Below are 26,789 nucleotides of genomic sequence, written 5' to 3'. Positions count from 1 at the left end.
ACATAATAAGACAGAAATGAATGATTACACAATGATTTCCTATGTGTCTATCTCTCTCCTAAAATTCAAAATTTTTTGCATTTTTTTCTTTTCTTTTCTTTTCTTCTCTTGGTAATCAAACATACATACTCTTTTTATTTTCTCACCATTTTTTCTCTTTTCTTTTCTTCTTTTGGCTACTAAACATAGCCCTAATTCCAACAGGGGCAACAAGCTGTTGGAACATGAATGTGCTTCTCAACATGGTCCATCCTCATTATACCACATGTATTGATGATGTGTGGCTATTTTAATGCTGAATACAAAGAGCTAGGTTAACTATGTGTCAAATAAATAATCCTAACACTCATCATGAATCATGCATGCATGCATGCATGCATGCCCAACTAATTTGCATCACCAACTATATTCCTCCAAATCTAGTCTAATAGAGAACATTGAAAACATTATCAAGAAGGATTTCGTTTTCCTTAGGAAAAAAAAAAGTAACTAGGATTTGGCCAATCATGATTAACTAAATAAGCAGCCGGAAGGATATGGCCAAATGATGATTAACTAATTAAGCAGCCCGAAATTGACGGGCAACGGTCAGCATGGTAGTATTTTAGTACCACCCCTTTCTAAATAAAGCGTATTGACCTTTCTATGGGCCAGAAACGTGTCTAACCGAACATTAAACTACGGATTTGTACTTCCTTGACGTCATGTACACGTGGCATGGACACAGTCCTATCCGTACGTCCTCGCTTTCTCTGCACGGCATATAACGAGTACGGTGCTTCTGCAAATCTTCTTCTGCTCCTCCACTCATTCTCTCTCCTCATCTTGTAAGTCATAATATTATAACCCTGCCTTCGTTCTGCTATATATATCTCTCTCTCTCTCTAAAGAAAAATGATGTATTATTGGCAGCAAGTGAGGATGGATGTAAGGAAGGCGGAGAGGAGTAGATCCATGAAAGAAGATCATCAGAAGCTGGAGAACGTCGATCTTAGTGGCTTGTCTTTGGATTCTTTACCAAATTCTCCTCTCAACTTGGCCATTATATGCACTTTAGATCTCTCCAACAACAATCTAGAGGTATTTATTCTTCTTTTCTCTCTCTTTCTCTTAATGATCATACAGAGAAGAAAATCTAGGGATCAATTTAAGAGAGAGATTGGGCTATTTAACTCTTTCATAGCAAATTTTCCTAATTGTTAAAGTTTTTCTTTCTATATTAGATGAATTGTGTTATAGGGTTTGTCCTTTTTGATTTAGGGACCTTTCAATATTTCTTTTGGTCGACCTAAAGAAAGTTGTAGGGGTTGCTTTAATCTGTATTTTTATATTTTTTTTTCTTTAATATATATAAATTACCTATTGAAAAAAAAAATTAAGAGAGAGAGAAAGAGAGGAATAGACACCACTAATATGCATGGTTACTTGCATGCAGAACATACCAGAGTCTTTGACGGCGAGATTACTAAACGTGGTAACGTTGGACGTTCATTCAAACCAGCTTAAATCCCTGCCAAACTCCATTGGCTGTCTATCAAAGCTCAAGATCCTCAACGTCTCTGGCAACCTTATCGAATCCCTCCCCAAATCCATTGAGAATTGCAGGTCAGTGCTTCTTCCTTATTACCTTCTCTCTCTCTCTCTCTCTCTCTCTCTCTCTTCCACGTCACTTATTTTAAATTTAGTTACTCATAAATGTTAAGGAAGTGGTTTTCTATCCTTAGAGTGTGGTCTATGCTTGTTGTTCTATGAGAAAGAGAGAAACACATGGGACTGCTAGCATAAGCCACGCTCTCAGAGAGAGAATTATTTCCCTCTCTACTCCTCATGTGAAAAGCTAACTTAATTTGTGAAAGAAATAGATAGACATAGGATAGGCCATGCTTTTGGATAGAGTTCTTTTTCTCTAAATGTTATTTTTTGAATATCACGAAACATTTGTTTTATCATTTGGATAATTACATATTCAAAAGAAATGTAAAAATGGATGAGTTATATATGTATTATATTTTCAAAAACATTACCTTCAATTCTTAAATGGATAGTTACTATATCTTTTATTATTTTTTAAATAATACTTTGAAGAGACGTGAGCCACAAGACTTACAACGGAGAGTAAGGTGCACTAAAATTCTCTCTCTCTCTCTCTCTCCTCTTCATATGAAATGATCTTTCTATCGCCTATGCACCAACATCTCTCTAAACCCAATTTCTTTTGCTCAGCGAAACCTCTTTCTTGAGAAAGGTAAAAAAAAAACAGTAAGAAATGTCATCAACGTTAATTTGTTTCTTTTCTCTAAATGGGACCCTAAGCTTACAATTGTTTACATCTTTAATTCAAGGACTTATGACTATTTGAGTTGTCTTTACCAAAAAAAAAAAACTATGACAATTTGAGTAGTCAATTTGAATCCTACCGTGGAACTAATCCCTAGATCGGATGGCTAGCATCAATGCATTTATTCAGGCAATGGTTGGAGTCATACGAGGATTATAATCTCCCAACTTCTACATATTTGGCACGTTGGAATCGCTGGCAAATTTAGTCATAACATTATATATGGCGGCTTCTCATATGTATATATAGTGCCATTTGGTGGGTAGCCTCAATATATTTAATTTAATATTTTTTTCCCTTAAAAAAAGGGAGAAGTTTTCTTCACCGTGTCATGAGGTTCATCGTCTCATCCTAGGGTTCATAAGCTCATCCTAAGTTTAAAATCTCCTCAAAATACCGCCATTACCACCTTCACACTCATGGAAAACCAATGGCCATTCACCATGGGTGTGGAGAAACACGATCTTAAGAAGAAAAAAAAAGACATAATATTTTTGTGACAACGTTTTACATGGTTATGTCATGTGGACTGCTGATATTATCAGTCCAACCGTTGAATAGAGAACACGTTATATCTTCAAGGCGGGTTGTCGGGTCAATTTGACATCCTTTAAAAAAGAGCAACCTAATGCACGAGGCTCCTTTTACTGTAGGGTCTTTCTAACCTATGACTAATATATTGTAGTAGTTCGAAAATTACCATGGGATTTGTTTTAATTTTTTTTAGATATCAAATTCATGAAAAAACTTTTTTATCGAATGTAATGTTTCTAAACAAGATAGAGACTACATATGCTTAGCTAGTAATTTGACGAATAGAACTAGAAATGAAAAGCTCAGAATGATTGCAAGTGAGAATGTGGCCTCTATCTCTTTCTGATTTAATTCATCTTTATTTTCTTTCTCATAAAAAATTAAAAAAAAAAATGTATCTAGGTCAGTTTATGAAGAAAAGTAGGGTTTTTTTGGTATGAATGTGTATTGTAGTGGCTTTAAGGAAGAGTAATTAGTTTTGGTGTTTGTGCAGGTCTCTAGAAGAATTGAATGCCAACTTCAACAAGTTAAAGAGACTTCCTGACACCATTGGATTTGAGCTGCTCAACCTTAAGAAACTCTCAGTCAACTCAAACAAGCTAACCTTTCTACCCAGTTCCATCTCCCATCTGACCTCCCTGCGTATCTTAGACGCACGCCTTAACTGCCTAGGTTTCCTTCCAGAAGGAATGGAGAATCTAATCAACCTCGAAATCCTAAACGTGAGCCAAAATTTCCAGTACCTTGACACACTACCATACTCCATAGGTCTTCTTTACTCTCTCCTTGAATTAGACATAAGTTATAATCAAATCACAACATTGCCTGAATCGATCGGATGTCTCAAGAATCTAAAGAAGCTCTCTGTTGATGGTAATCCCCTTGTTTCTCCTCCAATGGATATTGTTAAGCGAGGATTGGTTGTGGTGAAAGAGTACTTGATGGAGAAGATGAACCACAGCCCGAAGGGTCAGGTGAAGAAGAAGAGGTCATGGCTAGGGAAGTTGGTGAGACACAAGACGTTTAGTGGCCATATGGCTGCATCGACGGAAAATCAAGAAGAGATCAGGGACAAATTCATCATGGATCACTACCAATCGATCGATGGTCTGACTTCTCCAAGACATATGGGGATGTTTTCGCCTCGCCGTCTCTTTTCACCAAGGAGCTCTTGCAACCGTTGATTGGATGATAGGTGGGGACTAGTGGGGATAGTCCCCACCTAGGGATCCACCATCTATGGGGATATGGGACTCATATTATTGGACGGTGGATCCCATGTAGGGATTTTCCCCACCTAGGGATCCACTATCCATGGGGTAAGGTACCCACATTCATGGTTGGTGGATTCCAAGTAGGGACCATCCCATGTGGGGGGATTCCAGATTTGTGGTCTGGTAAGAACTTTTTGTGTTTTTTGGATCTATAGTGATGAATCTGATATAGTCTGTTTTTAGTTGTTAAAGATTTTTAAAGGAGTATCTGCTCATTGTCTATGTAAATATGAACTTGTATATTTTGTCAGAACTTGGTGAATGTTTTGTTGTTTGTACATAGTTTAATGGGAGTTTGGTATATCATTTCTTGGAATTATTTTTCTTCCTAATGTGAATGGGATGCTTAGTAAAATAGCTGGTACTAATTCTCTAGATTGCAGAAATTTTAGGGAAGAATGAGAACTTTATTTAGAAATTTCCATGCAGACTAAGCACTTCTTGCGATTTTAAAAAATTCTGAATTTTTTTTGAAACAATTGGAAGAAAAAAAAAAAAAAACCATTTATGGTGATTTCCAAAGGCAAATGAGATACTCTTTGAATAAATGTACAAAAACGTGATGAACGAGAAAAACACTACTTGGAGATTTTGCATTGAGGGAAGCACTTTTTGATGAAGTCCAAAATTCCTAAATGATGGGGAAAACACTCCTTGGCGAGATCCATATGTGATAAATAACATATTGTAGACAAATCATTTTATCGCTTTGGAAAACATGCACAATAGTTATAAAGAAGGTATTGCATTTGTATATGGGTTTTATTTGTAAGCTTGATTGGGTCAAAATCGAGTCATATAAAATTAGTCCAAATTTTTTTTTTTCGTATTCAGTAAATTAGTCCAAACATGGTGGTTAGGTCAATTTCATTGTATTAAAAATGATTTAAAAAATTTTAGTTTGCTTATTTTTTTATGTAAGATTTTCTTTAAAATTTGGCTTTAGCTGAAATGGTTCCTGATTTTAATATCATTGGAGAGTAGTTGGAATATCTTAACCAAAAAAAATGAGTACATGGGTTTTAAGTGGCTTAAATTAGTTGGACGAAATCGGATGGTACATGGTTGAGGCTAAACCTTCGTCAAGAAAAGGAAGCAAGTTTTCAAATCGGAAAATCGACTTCTGATAATTGATGTCAACTCTAAATGTAGATGAACCATTGTCAACTCTCGCTCAAATGTCAATGAATCTTCATTTGGCATTGATCTGAGCCAGTTAATGTGGATGGGGATTTCTGAGAATATTTTTTGGGTGAATAAATAAATATATTAAAAATTCAAAGAAAAGAAAAGAAAAAAGAGTACAAGGTAAGATACCAACGAGAGTCAACCCCGATTTTTCAATAGGGTGAGTCAAGAAAATAAGAGGCAAACCTAATATGGTGATGAGTTCTCTCATCACGCAAAGTAGAAATTTAAGTGTCATCCCTACTAACTTCTGAGAATATTAGCCGTGATAGGAATGAAAAATCTAACTTTTGGCCTTTAATCTCATCATGTTTGCTTTGCTTCCAATGCATCGTGAAAGACTTTTACCATTTCCTAAAGACCTTAATACACTAATAGGAGCAAGACAACATCGTCAAAATGGATTGGAAACGTGTTTTGATTGGTTGAAGAGGTTTTACCTTATCTTCTGTTCATTGATGTCGAAAATTCATATCACATCCAAAATCCAATGGTTTTAGATGGAATTTGATTCTATTCGAAGCAGAGGTAGAAAAAGAACCTCCAGCCATTAAAAAAGAAAAAAAAAGTATTCCCATGTCTAAAACGTACAGCTTTTTTAGTGATCTAAGATAGTATTCTTAAATTTGCAGCAATATACTGCGTGTTTGGAATTTGCAGCTTTTCGAGCTCCAATTCTCTAAGTTGTGCATATCCACCAACTTTGACTTTTGGTTCTCTTAAATCTAAGGCAAATATTCTACCATTTAATTGTAAAAATAAAATAATATCTTAGTATAGTTTGCATTACTCCATGCATATTTTTATTATTTCATGGAGTATAGATAGCCTTATCCTTGTTAGGTTTACATTTTTATGATCATTCTTTACGATATTTATTTCCATCATTCTCCAAAAATCATGTTAATTTAATTTACCATTACGCATAGTCACATACCTAGTTTTGCCTCTTTGATTACTAACCCTAATTTTGATGTTTTTTTCTGTATATTCAATAGTAGTAAGTATTTCAAACCATCTTCCCAGGATTTTTTTCCCACCCCGTGGATTTATTTTTTTCCTTCCCTTGATTGAGTGGTTCTATATTTGCACAAGCTCCAATGCTTGTGAGCAAAGACTATCAGGCCCCATTCTGAACTCATTCAGATAACAAGGTAAGACTACATTTTGGCACTCAGCTGCTGCCCAAAATGGCAAACACAAATTAAAGAACTAAATTCAATAATTACAAGTGCATGTGTCAAAGAAACATATAAGGATATGAAGATTGTATCGGAAAGTAAAAACATTCAGTTTAGACAACCTCCTGACTTTTCATCGTCTTCCAAAGACCAACATTCAGTTTAGACAACCTCCTGACTTTTCATCGTCTTCCAAAGACCAACCCTTTTAATCTAAACAAAGAAAGCAACAGCTGCTGCGTCACAAGGATCAATAGCACAAGGGGCATTCTTTGGTTTCCAAATATTCTATTTCCAATCATGAAAGACTTGTCCCCATAATACCTGTACGACAAATATTAATCTACATATATTGAAACATATATTAAAAATGGGGTGAAAAAAAAAAAAAGAAGAATTAACGAAGCTGCTTTGTAGAAAGAACGTAATTCTGAACTTTTAAGCAATGTTGAGGGCCATACAACTATAGATAAGTTTGCGTTCCAATCCTTATTAACCTTCAATGCCCCACCATAACCACAATCACAAGCTCTCTTACCTGAAACAGAACAATCCCAAGGGTTCAGAGTCTTCAGACTTGAGATTCAAATTCTATAAACTCAGAAGGATCAATTATTCATGCTTGGAAAGAGAGGAGGAATCATAAGATGCATCCCAGTGTGGCTGTGTGGGCAGTGGTCTAAGGCCATGACAGTTTAGTACCATAGCCAGGGACGGCCAAATCCACTCGTAACTTTCCTGTGCCAGGCCTCGAGCCTGTTGTTCTCTTTGCTCCTATGAGAGCCACTTGTGGAAGGATGATAATAATACCTGGGATCTTTTAGAGTCGGGTAACAATTTCATCAAGAATGGTAGACTCTGTTTTCTGAATTTTCTTTTTTGGAATATCCAGGGCCGGAGGAGGTTTAAATAAGACAGACTGGTTGCTTCTAGGTTGAGAAGCAGAAGATTCCTTTTGAGTGCTTCTAGGTTGAGAAGCAAAGGTTGGCCAGACATGTTCAAACTTTGTATGAGAAGTGGACGGAGTAGATGTTTTTAAAGAATCTACTATCATCTCAATACGATCAGTTTGATTTCCAATAGACTGAAGACAAAGATTAGTAAAGTTATTTTGTTCAACAACTTGACTAAGATGAAATTCAGTCAGAGGAGAAGTGGTATGGCTAGAAGTTTTGGCTAGAAGTTTTAAGAGGAATAGCCATTTTGTTCCCACCTATTCTTAAGGCTTGAAAGGGAGGATGAACAGATTCAATTTCTGTTCCGTCATTTGAAACATAAGTGGTTGTCACCTTCTTTATCTCACTAACCTGATGATAGTTAGAGGATTTATCAAGAAGATAAAGTTTTAACCATGAGAAAAAAGGGAGGTTGACTTTATGAGTTTCCATATGAGAAACCCATTTCTCATGAAGCTCTTTCTGCTCAGAATCAGAAGGATAATGTTCTTCAAAAATTTTTCTTTTTCCTTCATTCTTAGCGGATCTATATTCCTGAATGAGGAATTTCTTATTAATTTGGAATTTGGGTTCTTCAGTGATATGAAGCATCAGTATCCCTGAGGTGGCTTGCATATCGAAAAGGGTTGGAGAAGAATACCCAGTTTCCCTATTAATAGGAGCAGGAGAAGGCTGGAATTGAGCCTGAGATTACTCTCTTTGCAGAGGACCATAAACAGGTTGATTAACCTGAGGAGTACGATTAGTACCCTGAAGGTTTATAATTCTATCATAATTCTCATTCTGAATTCTAAGGTAGAAGCACGAAAAGGTGCTTGAAATAGGGGATATTCAGAAGAAGAAGAAATTACAGAAGAGGTCGATCTCCTGGAATCATGAGATCTATGGTCGAAAGTAATTTCAACATCACCAGAAGGTAGCTGAGTGATGCATGATGGAGAAGTTCTCATAGGTGGTTGAGGTTGAGCCACGGAGATTAAGATCCAAGAGTTGGGAAGATTAACTTCTGACCATCTGATACATCGAGGCACAAAAACTTGAGATCTTTCAGAGTTGGCCTAGAAACAGACGGTTTGACTTTTTGGATCTATAACCTTAGCATTAGGGGCACAGGTGGTCATTGCCTTGTAATAGATATGATAGATTATAGAAATATTTTACGTACCTGGGAGAATATCGTATCCAAAGGTTCTTAAGATAATAACAGCACCATTTAAAATATTTGGATCTATGAGGGACATAGATAAGCCTGGTCGGCTTTGAAAATAGACGGGTCCTTCACAGAGGCTGGTTTCAACAACACCCATAAGAGATTCATTAAAATTTTTCATTCTTGCATCTCGAATGGCAGCAAAAACTGCACTATTTAACCCTGGAAGTGTTAAGGGTTTCAGGGCGACCTGAACTAGGCCGATGTGGATAAACTTAAATCCACGCTCTCTATGCCTCTGGATCTGTGAGCTGGTCAAGAGTTGAATTTGCTCTTGATCAGAAGCAAGAGTATGTGTACTTTAGCATGTCCTAATTACATAGTCACTGTGGAATGCGAAAGTGCCTTCATGGTATACCTCAGATTCAGGTATTCTGGGGATAGTATAATTATTTATGGCTACTTCAAGGTTACGAAAGACACTTCTTCGGAATTGTGGACTATGTCTTGAGTCCTTCCGGATGCGTTCACCTCAGAAGATGAGGATCTCCTTGAACTGGAGCGAAAGTATGAAGCCATGCTATAGAGGTTCGAGTCAATAAGGGTCTCTGGTCAATATATCCTACTGCCGATACCTTTTTGCCTTCAAACGCATATCTACGGCAACACGGCTGAGTACGACTTGGGTGTAGGTCAACACGACTTGGGTGCAGGTCTATATGACAAAGGGTGAAACACTACCAACTTAATGGTCCTTACGACTTTGGCGCCTACTCTAACTTGGCTCTGATACCATTTACTATCAGGATCAAATGAAGATCAGATTTATGCAGCGAGGGAAGCTATCAGGCTAATAAGTTGTCTTTTCTTAGAACAAAGCCTGGATAATTCAAGGGTTTCTAACTGATGAAGTGCAGAGAAGTGGTCTGGATTTTTAGGAAATAAATGAAATATAAAATTCTATACAAGCATACGAAAGATCAATCAAACTATCTAACAAAACAATTTCTTCTTTTAATTTTCTAATAGCAAACATAATACATAAAATCAAAAGTAGGGAAGACAAACTTACATGAGAGACATTGATTTACAAATGCTGAACAATTGTAGAGAAGACAATACTTGATTACAGAACACTCAAAAAACTCACAAAATGTTTACAGAACATTCAGAATTTTTACAAACTCTAAAACTCTATATCTTCTATAATTTTAGTGGTATTTCGTGGTGTCTTCCAAGGATGAGGAGTTCTCCTTTTATAGATGGCGGACACCAAACTTCAACAAATTATGGTTGAGAGATGTTGATGGGCCTTGATGGAGATGGCGACGATTTAGGCATTCAATCAACCGAAAATGAAATATGATCAGCCTCAAGATAAGGTGTTCTTTTCAAAAAGAGGGTACACCTAATAAGGTGTGGGGTTTTAATTAAAAACCACCCATGACACTCACTATAATTCGCTCATAGTGTTGCATGACGCATGCCAAGACGTCAGTCTGACTAGAGTGGCACTAGGTGTGGATGCTTGACACCTGGCAAGAATCAGAAGAGCGTGTCTGATTAGCACGACACTGGGTCATGGTGCAGTGAGACCTCTTATATCCTACCGGGGTTTTTTTTTTGAAAAAAAAAAGGACCTCAGTAGTCAGGCCGTTGAGCGCATTGGCTAGCATCATCCGAAGGAGGAAGAGTGCAAGAGGAGGAGGAGGAGGATGCAGTAGGATCGGATTGAGGATTAAATCCGATAGCGGTAAAGATACGCTCTTAGATCTGCTCATTAGACAAGTATGGAAGGCGACGCCGGGCAACTTGAAAGATGTCATAAAAAGGCGTATGGGCCGTCATTGAAGAAGAAGGTGCAAGGGGCAGATCGGCACCGATACCTCTTTTAGGCACAAAACGGGAACCAGTTAATGGTGAAATGTCAAATTTATCCCACCATTTGACAAAGAGATGTCCCTCCAAATGAGGAACATAATTCCATTCTTCGAACTCATCAGTAGTCATCTGATATAGCCACTGAAGGAGCCAGGGGACTTCGTATAGGATGAAAAACTGAACAAAGAGAGCCCGAGAGTCTAGAGGTTGGTTAAATTCTTTAAATTTGAAAACTGACTGCTGAAGAGGGGTGGAAGAAACTCTATTGGAAGTGGTCCCCAAGTGAAGAACCATTGAAGAAACCAGTTTGGCATACTTAATAAGGTGTGTTAAAGTCGAAACTTCACAAACCAGGAATGGGTCTCATGATCGTTCTGATATAAGAATATCATGTCCCATGCTTTAACATAATCATATGACCTAAGTTTAAGGCCAGTGACATCATGGAATTTGCGTTTAAATGAGGGTAAAGATCCTCTTTCGCGATCTCGAATGATGTTAATTATATTGAGCGTAAAATAAGCCCGAACATGTGCAGATCTATAATTGTGCTGAATTTGAGCACTTTGAGTTTCCGCAAGGATTCTTTCATAGAAAAAACGGGTTTTATCGCCAGTGGAGGGATGAAAGTGATCACAGAGGTAAATAGTGGCTATTTCAGGAGTGTGGCGAAGGTGGATGGATTCAATAGGAATAACTGGGATAAAATTTGTTGCTATGAAAGGAGAGTTATTGGCAGCCTGTAAGGTTGAGGCAGGTGAGGGAGACTGGGAGGAGATAGAAGAGGGATGTTCTTGAAGTTTCCTGGAGGATGTTGAGGCAACAGCTTTATTGGGAGTGATAGGGATAACAGCCTTCTGCTTTGGAGCCCTGCAAAAATTCTCGAGTTAATAAGTCAGTTAGTACTACCTTTAATAAATTCAATACTAAAATCAAAAACAGAGATGGACTGCCAGCGAGTAAAGATTTGTTTTGAGGCAAGATTTTTGACATCTTTCTCAAGGACATCCTTAGCTGCCTTACAATCAGCTCGGACAAAAAAATGTTGATTAAGAAGATCACTTTCAAATTTGGTTATGCACAAGACAAGTGAAAGAATCTCATTTTTTATTGTTGAATATTTTTGTTGAGTGGGATTCCAAGTACCAAAAATAAAATGTACTAATGCCTCGTTTGGAAGATTAGGACATTTTTGCTTCAAGATACCACCATATCCAAATTCGGATGCATCGGTCTCAACAATTTTAAAACAATCAGGTCGTGCTAAACTTAAGCACAAGAGTGTTTTACTTTAAGCTTAATTTTTCGGACAGAATTAGTATGTACAGTTGTCCATGATTCAGGTTACTGTTTAAGCCGATTAAACAAAAGTTTGGCGTCCTTTGCTAAATCTTTATAGAACTCAGCAATATAATTTAGGCTACCAAGAAACCTTTGGAGTTGAGTCTTATCTGTTATTTCATCAGGAAATTTATCAGCAAACTGAATAGCTCATTCTATGGGAATGATAGATCCAAAAGAGATAGTGTCCCAAGAATCAAACATTAGTTTGAAATAAATTTATTTTCTTTGCGGAAACAACAAGTCCTGCTTGACGAATAACAGAAAAGAACAGATTTAAATGTTTCCAATGTTGAGAAATGTCTTGGGAATATATAAGGACATCATCAATATACACAATTATAAACTGTGAGTATTGATTAAAAATTCGATTCATGATATTTTGAAATTTAGAAGGGGCATTCTTAAGATCGAAAGGCATAACATTCCATTCGTATTGGTCGAATGGGACAACAAAGCTGTCTTATACCTATCGTTCTCTGCTATCTGAATTTGCCAGTATCCAGACTTCATATCAAACTTAGAAAATACGCAAGGCGTATAGTCTATTGAGAAGATCTCTCTTATTAGGGATAGGATACCGGATCCATTTAAGAACCTTATTTAAAGGTTTACAGTTTATAACAAGTCTGGGTGCACCTCTTTCAATCTCAGCAATATTATTTACATAAAATGCAGTGCAGCTCCAGGGAGACTTACTTGGTCTAATAAGACCTTTAGCAAGAAGTTCAGAAATTTCTTTTTGACAGGTTTCCCTTAAAAGATCAGGCATTTGAGCTGCCCGAGCTTTTGTAGGAATCTGGCTTTCGAAAAAGTTGTCTTCATATGGAAGAGTAACAATATGAGTTTTCCTAGACCAGAATGCCGTTGGGATGTCTGAACATACTTCCTTTTCAAGTTGAGCTTGAAAGTTTTTAACTCTAACTTGAAAAGTTGGGTCATCAATCTTCTGTTATATGCTCTTTTGTTGGATTTCAGATGATAAAGAGCATATAAATTTTTCTTTGGACTGAACTTGAGCCCGGATTTCATTCACCGTATGAACCTTATGAGGTTCTATGAAATGAAAAGTAATAGGGTGATTTTGAATCATCGAGTGAAGACCAACAATGTCAATCTGTAATAAATACAGCCGGTATAAAAATGGAATGCCAAGAAGTACAAATTGAGAAAGTCCTTTTACCATTATAAAAGGAGTCTTCAGGCAGTGTCCATTAGTACAGATAGAAGCAGAGGGGAGTTTATATCCGACCTGCATTCTATATCCGTTAGCAGTAACCAATTTTTGAGCAATCTTCTCAAAGTATTTAAAAGGTACAAGTCATTCGTTAATACAATTAATATCTGCGTCTGAATCAATTAAGGTGATAGTTTTGAGGCTAAACTCATGATTAACAACGATGTCAATCATAACATGCCATCTATGAGTTTGAACCTGCTGAATGGTTAGGACTTGAGCGTCATCAGAAAAAAACTGCAGCAGGGGTTGCAGAGGTACTAGCTACTATATTTTGAGTTGCTAGTAGATCCTTAAAGGAAGCTTCTTCTTCAGAATCTTGCTCAATAACCTGTCGAGTATTGTAAAGTTCAAGAATCTAGATTCTTTGTTTAAGATCTCGAACTTTAGTTTTAACTTCGTTGAGGTCCTTCCGAAGTTCCTAAAGAATAGGTTCTCGGGTAAGAGAGGTTGCTTTCACCCGATTAATTATAGTTTTACAACTATAATCTTGAACCTTGGGTTGATGAGGAACTGGGCTAGGCCTAGTATTATCCTTGACTAAGGTGATATACTCATGTAAAAGTTGGGCCTTAGTTGTAGGATCATTCACTTGGTCAATGGTTTTTAAGAGGAATGATTCTTCAGAGGAGAGAACCATTAAACCATTTTCCTTAAGCATAGCCTGATAAGGATCACAACTACATTGAGGAGTCTGTGATTTAGACTCAGAGGAATCACTATCGAACTTAAGTTGAGCAATATCTTGATCGGAGTTAGATTCAGAGTTTGCCTCAGAGTCAGAAGAGCTGTAAAGCAAGACTCTTTCAAGATTTTGCCTTTGAGTGTCATCAATTTCTAAAGCATTGATTCTAGCTTTAGTTCGACAGTTGTTCTTATAATGTCCTACGTTTCCACATTTATAACAAACAGGAGGTTTGTTAGGAAAAGTGTTTTGAGGACAAGTTTTTGAAAAGCGTTTCTTGAAGAAGCGCTTAGGCTTATTCTTATACTGTTTGGCCTGATATTTAGGCTTAGAAAACTTAGAGAGTTTCCGATGAGTTTTCTTGATATGAGTTTTCTTGATATTTGAGGGACGAACCTTTTCAAATCCATATTGTTCACAGAAATCGCCAAGTTCTCGAAATCCAGCTTGTCTCTCTTCAGACAATTGTTTCTTAAGTTTGAGGTCTATACAGAGTTGAAGACCTTCATTGCATATTTCAGTAGCTAATTCCCCGTAGGTGTATTGCTCGAAGGGAATAGTGCCATTATGCTTTGTTTTAAGTCTATACCTTACCTTTTGAGCAAATAAAGGAGGTAGACCAAAGATGAACTTTTCTTTCTATATGGAATTGTTACAGTCCTCTCTAGAAAAGACTTTAGCAAAAAAGGCGTCTCTATACCATCTATAATGAGATAGTATAGGACACCTAAGATTCATAAGTTGTTCTCTTGTTCGATCAGCTAGAATTTCAGTTGGTCCAACAAAATGAAGAATTATAGTGTAGACCAAAGTGTTCACCGCATCTTCTTGGTCAACATAAATAGTTCGCTGGGCAAAATTACCATCAGCTAATTGTTCAGTAAGCTGTTGCAGAACACGGGTCGTAGCACCTATAATCTACTATCTAATATCTTTAGACAGATAAAAGTCCCACCAACCACAAAGTTGGCCGAAAAATTTTGTTGCGATCATTTTAGCAACATCCGAATCAAATGAATGATTTAGTTTTTCCACTGTGGCATACATAAGCATCTATTTCAGAAGATTGATGATTTGGTAATCAGACAAACCATCAATATTCTACTCAAATATGGTATTATCATCGATTGAAAAATTTGTAGGTTCTCCTTTTACTTCAAATTGAAGGTCGACAGGAGAAGGTCAAGGGTAATAATAGTTTGTGGGAGCGGTTGGCATAACTTTTCAAGCTCTTCTCATAACTTGATTTAGTTGTGGAAGGGGCTCAGGAACTGCTGCCTATTGAGGTAGCATAGACTGAAATTCTTTCTCTACTAATTCTATTTTAGAATCAGAAGGTTCAGCAAGTGAAAGAGTCAGCGCTTGACTGTCTTCTAAATCTTCTTTTGATTATACCTTGAAGCAAAAATGTCCTAATCTTCCAAACAAAGTATTAGTACGTTTTACTTCTGGTACTTGGAATCCCACTCAACAAAAATATTCAACAATAAAAAAGGAGATTCTTTCACTTGTCTTGTGCATAACCAAATTTTAAAGTGATCTTCTTAATCAACATTTTTTTGTTCGAGTTGATTGTAAGGCAGCTAAGGATGTCCTTGAGAAAGATGTCAAAAATCTTGCCTCAAAACAAATCTTTGCTCACTGGCAGTCCCTCCTCTTTGTTTTTTATTTTAGTATTGAATTTATTAAAGGTAGTACTAACAGTTTACCTGACTTCTTAACTCGAGAATTTTTGCAGGGCTCCAAAGCAGAAGATTGTTATCCCTATCACTCCCAATAAAGCTGTTGCCTCAACATCCTCCAGGCAACTTCAAGAGCATCTCTCTCCTATCTCCTCCCAGTCTCCCTCACCTGCCTCAACCTTACAGGCTGCCAATAACTCTCCTTTCATAGCAACAAATTTTATCCCAGTTATTCCCATCGAATCCATCCACCTTCACCACTCTTTCTGATATAGCCACTATTTACCTCTGTGATCACCTTCATCCCTCCACTGGTGATAAAACCCATTTTTTCTATGAAAGAATCCTTGAGGAAACTCAAAGTGCTCAAATTCAGCACAATTATAGATCTGCACATGTTCGGACTTATTCTAAGCTCAATATAATTAACATCATTCGAGATCGCGAATGGGGATCTTCACCCTCATTTAAACGTGAATTCCATGATGTCACTGGTCTTAAACTCAGGTCATATGATTATGTCAAAGGATGGGACATGATATTCTTATATCAGAACGATCATGAGACCCATTCCTAATTTGTGAAGTTTCGACTTCAACACACCTTATTAAGTGTGCCAAACTGGTTTCTTCAATGGTTCTTCACTTGGGGACCACCTCCAACAGAGTTCCTTCCACCTCTTCAGCAGTCAGTTATCAAATTTAAAGAATTTAACCAACCTCTGGACTCTCGGGCTCTCTTCGTTCAGTTTTTCATCTTATACGAAGTCCCCTGGATCCTTCAATGGTTATATCAGATGACTACTGATGAGTTCAAAAAATGGAATTATGTTCTTCATTTGGAGCGACATCTCTGTCAAATGGTGGGATAAATTTGATATTTCACCATTAACTGATTTCCGTTTTGTGCCTAAAAGAAGTAACGGTGCCGATCTGCCCCTTGCACCTTCTTCTTCAATGAAGGCCCAGACGCCTTTTTATAACATCTTTCAAGCTGCCCGGCGTCGCCTTCCATACTTGTCTGATGAGCAGATCCAAGAGCGTATCCTTACTGCTATCGGATTCAATCCTCAATCTGACCCTGCTGCATCCTCCTCTTCCACTCTTCCTCCTTCGGATAATGTTAGCCAATACGTTCAACGGCCTGACTACTGAGGCCCTTTTTTTCAAAAAAAAAAAACCCGAGTATATAAGAGGTCTCACTGCACCATGACCCAGTGCCATGCTAATCAGACACGCTCTTCTGATTCTTGCCAGATGTCAAGCATCCACACCTAGTGCCACTCTAGTCAGACTGACGCCTTGGCATGCATTACGCAGCACTATAAGCGAATTATAGTGAGTGTCACGGGTGGGCACTTTAATAATTCACCTCACTAACTCTTCTAGAAAACAATGGGATCTCCCACGTGGAATGCCAGAGAATCTTTTCGTGACTTAATTTCAATCACCTAGACTACGGACAAAAAACTTTCGGCTGAAGCTTATCAGTTTCTAATTAAAACCCCACACCTTATTAGGTGTACCCTCTTTTTGAAAAGAACACCTTATCTTGAGGCTGATCATCTTTCATTTTCGGTTGATTGAATGCCTAAATCAACGCCATCTCCATCAAGGCCCATCAGCATCTCTCAACCATAATTTGTTGAAGTTTGGTGCCCGCCATCTATAAAAGGAGAACTCCTCATCCTTGGAAAACACCACGAAATACCACTAAAATTATAGAAGATATAGAGTTTTAGAGTGTGTAAAAATTCTGAGTGTTCTGTAAACATTTTGTGAGTTTTCTGAGTGTTTTGTAATCAAGTATTGTCTCCTCTACAATTGTTCAGCATTTGTAAATCAAGGTCTCTCATGTAAGTTTGTCTTCCCTACTTTTGATTTCATGTATTATGTTTGCTATTAGAAAATTAAAAGAATAAATTGTTTTATTATATAGTTTGATTGATCTTTCGTATGCTTGTATAGAATTTTATATTCATTTATTTCTTGAAAATCCAGACCACTTCTCTACACTTCATCAGTTAGAAACCCTTGAATTATCCAGGCTTTGTTCTAAGAAAAGACAACTTATTAGCCTGATAGCTTCCCTCGCTGCATAAATCTGATATTCATTTGATCCTGGTAGTAATAATAAAAATAATAATAATAATAATAATAAGTGAAAAACGTCTGTGGATAAGGAAGCTATTCATTGTATGCCCTTACCAAAATAAATAAATCCTTGTATGCTGACATTTATCTGCCACTGGAGAGCTCATTGAAATGTTGTAACTATTGGATTGATTTGGCATGTCAAATTGGGTAGCCAATTTCAACCCATATAGCCCATCCATTGGACTTTGTCCCCTTTTAATAATAATAATAATAATAATAATAATCAAAAAAAAAAAAAAACTTTTTGAACAATTTTCAAACTTCTATTTGGAAAATATAGTCCAACTGTATTGAAACTTGACAAATAGAAGATGTGGAAGTTTGAGGACCGACCAAGTGGCCATATGGCAAATATAGCCACAGAAAAGGAAACACCAAAGAATAGATCATCCATAAGGGCCTGGGTCTTAAAACCTTACCTCAGACACAGCAGCTATCAACCCCATCACTTCTCCTCCTCATTTGGTGGCTTCTTCTCTTCTTCCTTTGGCTGAAACCATACAGTATGACCACACAATCAGACCAAATACAGTGCTTGAATTTTATTCCACACACACACACAAAAAAAAAAAATTTGTAAATAAGGATTAAAAATTTAGTAAGCGTCATAAATGACAGAACTGACATATAACCAACACCCACCACCCCCCTCCCCCCCAAAAACTTCTTGGTTTCGATAAAAAACAGTTTTATGAGAAAGCAAAAACATAAATAGATAGCATACAACAACAGAAAACTAGCACCAGGCCAAAGAAACAATCATAGAGAGACTAGGTACAGAGGGTAGGGTCCAGTCTCCCTACTCCAGTGTCAGCTAACTTATCTGCTCACTAGCAGATCTTAGTCTCCATCTAAGGTAGCATTCCTGCCTAATTAGAGGGAAATATAAACAACAATTCAAGTGATAGTATTAACTATTAATATTCTATGTTTTTCTAAGGAATTACCCAAGTTCTAGCTAACGCAAAAACAACCCCATAGCATCAGTGCTGGTTAAGGCGAAGGCACAAGAAAAGCAGAAAAGCCTCTCAGCACTTGAGGTGAAGCAAGGCATACCAAGTTAAAGCGCCACACAGAAATATCTCAGGTCCATGGTTACAAGAATATTATTTATGGATCTAGGTCCCAAAAACATCGCATGAATCATACATTCAAAAGTATCACCATATGCAAGATTTTTTCACCAAAAGGAAAAGGTTAATGAATCTGTCAAATATCATTTAAGTAAGATATTATTCATAAATAAACAAATACCCCTATTTGAACCCAATAAAAATAATTTAGAAATCAAATTCCAAAAGGGGAAAAATAGTCAATTCCCCAATCCAAGAACAAAAACTGGATTTTTTGTTGTCGGGGCAATACTAAACTTTCAAATGCTTGAGTTTTTCTCAATTATGAAAATGTTATAAATCTTATCATGGAAAACATTGTTAAAAACCAAAGTGTGTGGTAATAATCTTCTGTTTTGATGTCCATAAAATTATTTTCATTCAGGAGATTCTAAAAGCATTCGCACACTTCAAAATAAGTTTGACCAGAACATAACTTTGTCATTACAACTTAAATTTAAGACATTTTAGATTCGTTGGAAACTGAATTTGTATTCTACCTAAGACAAAAAGTCTCATGCAAAAATAAAATCATTTGACCAATTAAATTCAATAAAGAACAAGAACATTTCTCTAAATACTGATTTTTGATGACTCAATATGACTTAATATTGATTTTTGATGACTTGATGCGGCTTAGTGTTGATTTTTCATGAGACAAGGTATATGTAGCATACTAAATAATATTAGAAAAGAGAGAAAATAAAAAATAACACTTGGGCACCTTGTTGCCTAAGCGCTTCGACACCCCTCCACCGCCTTGGGTCCCCTTAACAACTATGATTGAGATTCCTCCTTAAATTGGAAAACCAAACTCTTTGGCCTTCCACCCATTCCACCTACTACTCTTCTACCCATGAATACCTAATTCCATGCAATAACATAGAACTCCATAACAACTCCATCAAAGGCCCCTCCATCACCAGTGATTAATCTAGAGTCACTCATTCCCCATCCCCCAACCAATAACAAACCCCTTCTAAATTTCTGCAAGATCTTCCAAATCGCCTCCCAAACTGTCCATGGGTTCTCCTCACCTCCATAGTCCCCTTCCCCCTCTCCTTCAATGAGCACATATTTAGCCCATCTACTTTTCCTACTTCACATCATTTAATTAATCTCAGGTTATCAAAATAAACCAACAAATATGTCTAAGAAAATGACAGACTAATTAAAAGAATGAAAATCTCAACTGGAACAGACCAAAATCCAAGGTGTGGAGAAGCTTCAATTCAACATTTAAAAACAAATTAACTATAAGCATAAATTACTCTCAAAAGTATAGTTGATTGAATATAGAAAAACAAATTCTCATAGATACCACCATCACAAAAACAATGATAAGATTTAAAAAAATCATATCCATTCACATCAAAGACCACATGAGCAAACTCCCAAAATAAAAGAATTACATAGCCACTTGTAACCAACATTATTTGATTAATCTATCACTGAGGTCCAAAAACTCACCTCAGACTGGCCCTGCAGTGATGCAAGCAAATCTTTCACGGATGGGTCATTTGGGTCAACTCCAGGAAGCTGGAGAGAAAAAAAACGTATCATAAGAAGGTAAGCTAATACTGATCAGTATTGGAGATGTTAATTGTGAGTGACATGTGTATATATAATTACCGAAGCAAGTATAGACGACACAAAAGACTGGTCGCCCAACGCCTTGGTCATCTCTGTCTGAGTTGCTGAATCATTCACATTATCTTGCACAGACATTTGAAGGGCTTCACACAGAAGACAAAGGGTAAGGGATCAACAAATAAAAATCTACAATAAATAAGTCAGGTCAAATAGGACCAAGAGTGCTTATTGCTTAGCATTCAACTGTGCAAGCTGGTATTGATACCAACTAGTCAACATGATTCAAACATCATCACAATCACAAACCGATTGTCAGTGATCCACCTTAAGTCCCAAATGAGAATTCGTGCTCTGTTTTTGAGTCCACTAAAATCATTAGTTTCATTTTATTGGTTGTATTTGATCAGTAAGGCCTAGAATTGACGTAGAAGTGACTGAATTTTTTAGGAACGTCAGTTACTAGGCATTTCCTACATGAAAATATTAGGTAGGATAGATTGGACCGATCTTGTTAAGTCAGTTTTAGTTTTGGTGTCCACGCAAGTGTATTGCCAAGCTTATGACTTAGTTTGGTCTTTAAGGAATTCCACCAATGCTTTTCCTACTGCTGGTAACAAGCCAAGGTAGAAGTAGGGGTTGTTGCTTTAGGTGAAAAACCATAATCTTAAAAGGCCATAGCCATACCTTCTAGCATGAAGAGGCAGCGGGCTTCTAGTATAAATACACATCTAGGAATAACATGGCTTTGTGGTTTCGAAACCTGAGTAGAGTCTATTGTGTAGATTTTCACTGTTTTGACTAATATAAGCTGCTCTATACAAATATAAGGGAAGTATCTATTTAGAACCCAAGATAGATGATAACAATGTAATCATCTATTTTCGGTTCTATTGCTGATCATTTTGTGCAATAATTTTTTTTTTTTTTTTATTAATTGTTTAGTGTTTAGAGGATGATGTTTCCCAGAGGATTAAATGGGGATGGATGAAATGGAGAGGTGTGTCCGGAGTGTTGAGTGACCAACGTATTCCTTTAAAGCTTAAATGATAGTTATATAAGACAATTGTTCAACTAACTATGATGTACAGGGTGGACTGTTGGGCAGTTAAGAAGTGTCATATAGATAAGCTATGCGTAGCAAAGATGAAGATGTTGAGCTAGAAATGCAGCAAAACTAATAAGGATAAAGTGGGTAATGACCATATTAGAGCTGATTTGGGAGTTGCTCCGATTCATGATAAGCTTCGAGAAAGTCGTTTGATGTGAAATGACCATGTTCAACAGAGGTTGGGAAATGCACCAAAGAGTGACGTGATTCAAATTGAAGAAACTAAAGAGCCAAGGGCAAACCTAAAATAACTATAGGAGAAGTAGTGAGGAAAGACAACATGCATAGTTCAGGTCTTGTCCCAAATATGACATTGAATAGATCTCATTGGGGGGCAAGTATCCATGCATGTAGCTAACCCCATTTAAGTTAGGTTTTACTGATTTGTTGTGATGTGTTCCTTTCTTTTTACTTCTACTTTTCTTGTGTTTTCTTTGATAGGATCCATGTAGCCAAGCCCAATTAGTTGGGATAAGGCTCAGTTGTTTGTTTTGTTTAGTGTTTACCATAAATATTAATAAATAATTGCTTAAAATTCAACAAAAAAAAGGAGAAAAGAACCTTGTCCGTCTAGTGTTCCCAACACCCAAACAAAGCTGGGTTTGAAAAGACCTAGCTGCAACCGACATGGTTTAAAGTCTCGACGCATATCATATTGTATCGGTCGATATTTATCCTCGTCGGTCTATATCAATACAATACACACCGATACGACACATGATTACATGCACTATTACTTTTATTTTTATTTTTATTTTTTATTATTATTTTTTTGTATTGCTCTGGTACTAAATACAGTTCGATACATATAGATACCCAAATATTTAAAAATCCAACTGTATCATCACGTATCATACCGCATCAACCGATACAGTACCAATACAGCTCGAGATACGTCTCTTTAAAGGGACAGAATGCCTTTTATGAAACCAAAATCATAAACAAACGCTGTAAGGTGAGTCTTTGGGACTGTTGTTATTTAGGAAAATTCACCCGTACTTCTTAGATTATACTGAGATTAGGCTTCACAACTAACAAGCAAATGCACAACATCATCCTAGTCGCTCCTCTTCTTGAAGAACTTCCCAACGACGACTTTATACCACCCCAACACTCTTCATGGAACTCATGGCATCCATAACAAACTATTGCTACATGTAAGAAACTTCAACCTTTATAACAATTTCACTTGCATGCACTTCTCTCAATATGGTGTTCTCCATTCTAGTGTTTATGCACGATACATGTTACGAATTGCTTATTTATAATGTTTTTTGTGCAAATAGTATATTTCCATGCATATCTTGTCAATTTCTGTGTGTATCTTGCATGTCTCCGATACAATATGATACGCTTTGATACGTCTCTTAAAATTACCCGACCAAAACGGTGACCGATACTTGATACTTTAATCATTGGCCCCCGAGCACACTAGGTTTTGTCATGCCCAGCTGTGTCTAGGCATGGGATTGCTAGAAAAAAAAAAAAAAAAAAAAAAAAGAGCACAGCAATAGAAGAAGAGAAAAGAGAGTCAACAGAGAAGCTGCCAAAAACCCCCCCTCGACCTCTTCTCAGTCGAGCCCTCTGTAGGGTTCTAGTAGTGGAAAAAAAATAGAAAGAAGAAAAAGAAGAGAAGACAAGAACAGAGAGAGTTGAGACATACCTGCCAGCTGCCGCTGGTTCCATTGCAAGAAGGAGAAGAGAAGACGAGAACAGAGAGAGTCGAGACATACTTGCTACTGGTTCCATCGCAAGAAGAAGACCTACTCTTCTTTTGTCGGTAACCCAAACCCCACCCGCAACATTTTTCTTTTTCTTTCCTTAGTTTTCTTATTTTTCCAATTTTGCCCCTGTTTATCTTTTAATTCCTTTTATCCCATATTTTTCCTTATTTACAATTAGCCCCCTGCCCCACACATGATATCCCTTGGTGGCTTAAAGTGAACTTCATCTATTTATAATTCTACCCTCCCTTGAAAAAAAAAAAAAAATGAAGCAAAGTTGACCGATGGATCTGGATCTTTTATTGGATATCCGTCAACAAATACAATTGATAATAGAGAAGCTCGATGAGGCTCAACGACACTGCATAGAAATCAAATCCATAGCACACTACCTTCAACTATGTGATCTCAGCCATTGAACAACAGGTAGACAAACCAGAAGATGAATCACCGATGGTAGGAGATGAGATGACACCGTTGGAAGTTGAAGATCAATTTGTGAAAAATTTTAAATCGGTTGATCTCTTCAATGAACCGATCGATTTTATTTTCACGAGTCACTACTTTACCAATGAACTTCGCATCGTGGATTTCATATCATTCAATCTTGGTTTCGATGGTGATTTCATATAGACAAGGATAGATGATGATCGATTGGCGTTGATTCTCCCGTTCTACAAAACTCGTGGACGAGTTTTTCTCAACATCGGGGAAATTGATCTAGATGCGCACCCATGGAGTGACCATACCCATCTAGGTATCCAGCGAGAGATGAACCAGATCCATATTGAATCCTTAGTCTAGTAGGATTTTAGTACTTTATTTTATTTAGGAGACTAATATCTTTAGTTTAATTTATTCTATTTATTTTTGAGAAGTTGCATACATAGGACATAGTTAGAGTTGGTTTAGGATTTCTTTTCCTTTTGAGTTAGTTTTCTTTTAGGATTTCTTTCCATGTTAGAATTTTTCAATTTCCTATTTATATGCTTGTAATCGATTGAGAAAGACAGATTAAAAGATGAATTAAGTTTGAGCATTTGTGGAGTTTGCAAGCATGTGTGAGTGATTCTCCTTTCTCCCCCCCTTCTTAGTGCGAACTCTCCCTCTCCCCTACAACTCTGAGACCCCTCTCAAGGATTTCTTCCCTAACCCTACCGGCCCTCCATCAATGTTACCAAGTGTGTTGAGTTCGGTATTTTAGGATTTGTTAATCTACAATTTTGGCCTAAACAATTCCTCTTGTTCTATCTCCTGCAGAAAATATATTCAGTCATGGATTCGAAAATTATATATACATAACCAAGCCACACTTTTTTATGCCTTTACGGACTGGAGTTTTTATCTCTTTGCCCTAACCCTTTTCCAATGGCCTATTCCTTATAGTTAAACTCTAGAAATCTAAAATTCTATGCTTTCCTACATCATAAAGCTATACTTATACCTGTTATCATCTATCCAAATTTAGAAACTTCGAAAGTCCTTATGACACTACCCTCGGAACTATATTTGCTGATCATCCCCCATTCCAGCAGTTTTACTTATTCAGTCCAATAAAATTCTGACTCATCAGGAAAGATTTAAAATAAGTTCAACTCCAACAAAGTTACCCAATTAAGGCATAAACCAGGGTTCTTCAATAGGATCCTTAAGGTACACAATGACGGCTGGAAGGATTAAGGACAGCTGGAAAAGGGTGAGTGCAATGTCCAGATATGGGTCAATGAGCCTATCTGAATCCAACATTGGCTACTACTCTAGGGACCATTTTGAAGCCCCAGAAATGATCCAAACCAGGCCAGTGAAGCATGGAAGAGCACTGCACAACTGCTTCTGTCTCATATTTTTTACTTGTTTTGGGATATAAGATACCCCTTAGAGAATGCCACTATTATAAGAACACCCCCTCTGTTTCACCAAATTAGACTCAGACCTTATACCAGCAGTCACTGTTAAGGAATATACCTTATATGCTAATGTCAGCTACTATATTTCATTTTAAATACCAAAATGCCCTTACTAAATATGAAGTACCTAAAATGCCCATGTAATAAGTTACTATACCTTTATCCCAAATTGATACATTGACCTCAGTTACCTTTCTCCCAAATCGACACTACCATCGGTGATCGTTCAAAGCACCGGAGATCACGGCGGCGGCGATGGCGGAAACAACGGCACCAGCAGGAACTCGCTATGGCTGTGTAGGGAATACCGCCTAAGTCTCTCTCTCTCTCTCTTGCTTAGGACTCAAGCAAGTGGAAAAGATGAGGGGAATCGGAGAAGAGATTAACAGGGGAGCTTTTATATTGAGAAGAAACACTCGGAACCCAAAGGAAAATAGAAACCTTGGAACTAATTACTTTTCAGAGAGAAAAATTAAATTTAATCGAGAGGTTGAGTGATAAACAAGCTTACAAATTCATGGGTTGTAAAGGAAGCTTCGTTGCAGTTACTGAGAGGTGCCTGTGTGGAAGAGAGATTATCTTTGAGGTCTTCTCTTCCATTTGTATCGAAATTATTGCCATCACTTGAAGGTGAAGATGAAGGAGATTTAGGAGGAGGTGGGGGCAAGCGTGGAGAGGAAGTTATTGGATGGATTCTTCTGGTTTTTGAGTTGGGAATACAGAAAGCCAGCAAAGGAAAGAGCGAAAGTGATGTAGATAAGTCAGTTAATGGGTTTATTTTATTGCAAATAAGCCTTGGATTGGGTTATGTATGTGTTGGGCCTTTGTTCTCATGGGTTTTCTTTGCAATGGGGTCACTTTAATAGGCCTAAAATATGGGTAGAAAGTAGAAAAACGGGATTTTACTTCATCAATTTAGTTAGAGTCCTGTTTTGAATCTATTTCCTTTGTTATTGCAATTATTAGTCAGTTTAGGTTAGTTAATTATCTACTCCATGTTGGAGTTATAGTCCTAGTCCTATCATGAGTCCAATTCCTGCTAGGAGCTTAGGAGTGTCTAATCCTATTTGAAAACTAACTTCTAGTTATGATAGGATTGTTATTATGCCATCTTTTATTATGCCCTCTTTAAATAGAGGCAAGGATTGAAATCTCGTTTCATTTCGGTGTTTCGGTGGGTTCAGAAACACCAGTTTCGTTTCATTTCAGCGAAATTTCAGCCGAAATAGTGTTTTTTGTTTGTTTCGGTGGTCAAACGGTCATATTTTGACCCGAAACTTGGTGGGTAACTAATTTTAAGGTTAATAAACATGCTTAGAACATAAAAATGAAAAAATATTAGGACATGACATTGTTTTAGAATTGCAACTTTGTTTGGCAGCAACTGTCGAACTTTTCTAAAAATTTTACTTGGTTTTGGAGAAAGAACTTTACCTTTCCTAAGCTTTGAATGTGTAAATCTTGTAGGAATCCAATGAAAGTTAAAAAGTGTGATGATGTGGCTAATTAAAGGCTTGTTAGAGACTTGGAGTGTTTTTCCTTCAAAATATGCAAATGAAACCGAAACCACCGAGATAGGTGAGGCAGAGTCGAAATTTTGACCGAAATACCGAAATTTTGATGGAAATATGGTATGTATAACACAGAATGTATCGAGATGATCGAGATACCGAAACGAGACTGAAATTTTGGCCAAAATACCGAAATTTCGACCGAAATTTCGACCGAAATTTTGTACAAAT

The 26,789-nt window shown here is 37.1% G+C and overlaps 2 protein-coding genes across 11 annotated transcripts in view; one reads left to right on the top strand and one right to left on the bottom strand.

Annotated features, from left to right (window-relative positions):
• The first annotated feature begins 798 nt into the window (after nt 1–798).
• On the top strand, nt 799–4,447 carry LOC122077533 (plant intracellular Ras-group-related LRR protein 6-like). 2 transcript variants are annotated; one of them, XM_042643491.1, is made up of 4 exons: nt 799–827; nt 913–1,080; nt 1,436–1,605; nt 3,366–4,447. In XM_042643491.1, exons 2-4 carry the CDS (start codon nt 922–924, stop codon nt 4,054–4,056), a joined length of 1,020 nt encoding a protein of 339 aa, XP_042499425.1. In that variant the 5' UTR covers nt 799–827; nt 913–921; the 3' UTR covers nt 4,057–4,447. The 2 variants fall into 2 exon arrangements, with proteins under 2 accessions (XP_042499425.1, XP_042499424.1); XM_042643490.1 differs by lacking the exon at nt 799–827 and having other exon boundaries at nt 839–1,080.
• A 2,052-nt stretch (nt 4,448–6,499) lies between these two features.
• LOC122075866 (26S proteasome non-ATPase regulatory subunit 4 homolog) overlaps nt 6,500–26,789 on the bottom strand; it is a 31,032-nt gene continuing 10,742 nt past the window's right edge. For 6 of the 9 annotated variants that reach the window (XM_042641045.1, XM_042641047.1, XM_042641049.1 and 3 more), the window contains 5 exons: nt 20,348–20,451; nt 20,186–20,254; nt 18,023–18,093; nt 6,687–7,053; nt 6,500–6,637 (listed from right to left, as the gene is read on the bottom strand). In XM_042641045.1, coding sequence (XP_042496979.1) covers nt 18,049–18,093; nt 20,186–20,254; nt 20,348–20,451 — 218 coding nt within the window. In that variant the 3' untranslated portion in view covers nt 6,500–6,637; nt 6,687–7,053; nt 18,023–18,048. The remainder of the gene's footprint in view (nt 6,638–6,686; nt 7,054–18,022; nt 18,094–20,185; nt 20,255–20,347; nt 20,452–26,789) is intronic. The other 3 variants (XM_042641052.1, XM_042641046.1, XM_042641053.1) reach the window with 3 other exon arrangements.

The sequence above is a fragment of the Macadamia integrifolia genome, chromosome 4 (genome assembly GCF_013358625.1).
Source record: "Macadamia integrifolia cultivar HAES 741 chromosome 4, SCU_Mint_v3, whole genome shotgun sequence".
NCBI classification, from domain to species: domain Eukaryota; kingdom Viridiplantae; phylum Streptophyta; class Magnoliopsida; order Proteales; family Proteaceae; genus Macadamia; species Macadamia integrifolia.
This window is presented reverse-complemented; position numbering and strand designations above follow the sequence as displayed.